Source organism: Cystoisospora suis (genome assembly GCF_002600585.1).
Source record: "Cystoisospora suis strain Wien I chromosome Unknown contig_2688, whole genome shotgun sequence".
NCBI classification, from domain to species: Eukaryota; Apicomplexa; class Conoidasida; order Eucoccidiorida; family Sarcocystidae; genus Cystoisospora; species Cystoisospora suis.
The window spans coordinates 1-364 of record NW_027155485.1 but is presented as its reverse complement, the minus strand read 5'-3'; the positions used below and the strand labels follow the sequence as shown (position 1 = coordinate 364).

At 51.6% G+C, this 364-nt stretch overlaps 1 protein-coding gene across 1 annotated transcript in view; it reads left to right on the top strand.

The window, feature by feature from the left end:
• CSUI_005577 (spc97 spc98 family protein) overlaps positions 1–278 on the top strand; it is a gene marked incomplete at its 3' end in the record, with an annotated part of 3889 nt that extends 3611 nt beyond the window's left edge. The window contains exon 2 of the mRNA XM_068065749.1: positions 54–278. Coding sequence (XP_067922271.1) covers positions 54–278 — 225 coding nt within the window. The remainder of the gene's footprint in view (positions 1–53) is intronic.
• Between the last annotated feature and the right edge of the window lie 86 nt (positions 279–364).

The following is a 364-nucleotide window of genomic DNA, read 5'->3' as shown; positions in this document are numbered from 1 at the left end:
CTTCTTCTTCTTCTCCCCCCATCATCTCCGAGGATAATACAACTCTTTGCCAGATGATTCCTTCTCTTCTTCCCGCGGCTCTGAGCTTGCGACTTCTTTTGGTTTTTCTTGAACTAGCGGAGAGACGGTCTAGTTCTCTCCCTATCCCACAAGGGCGCTCCTGGGGTGGAGAGGTCGCTGAAGCCTTCTGTTGCGCAATTAAGAAGATTCTCGAAGAAGTCGGGATCAAAGTAGGCACTTGGGAAGGAGAAATACGAAGAGGAAAGATCACTCTACAGGGTCTGAGAGTCCAGTTGACTCCTGTGGCTGCAGCTCTCCACGTCACGGAAAGAATTGTCCGTCATGCTTGGGGGGAGGGGGAGGT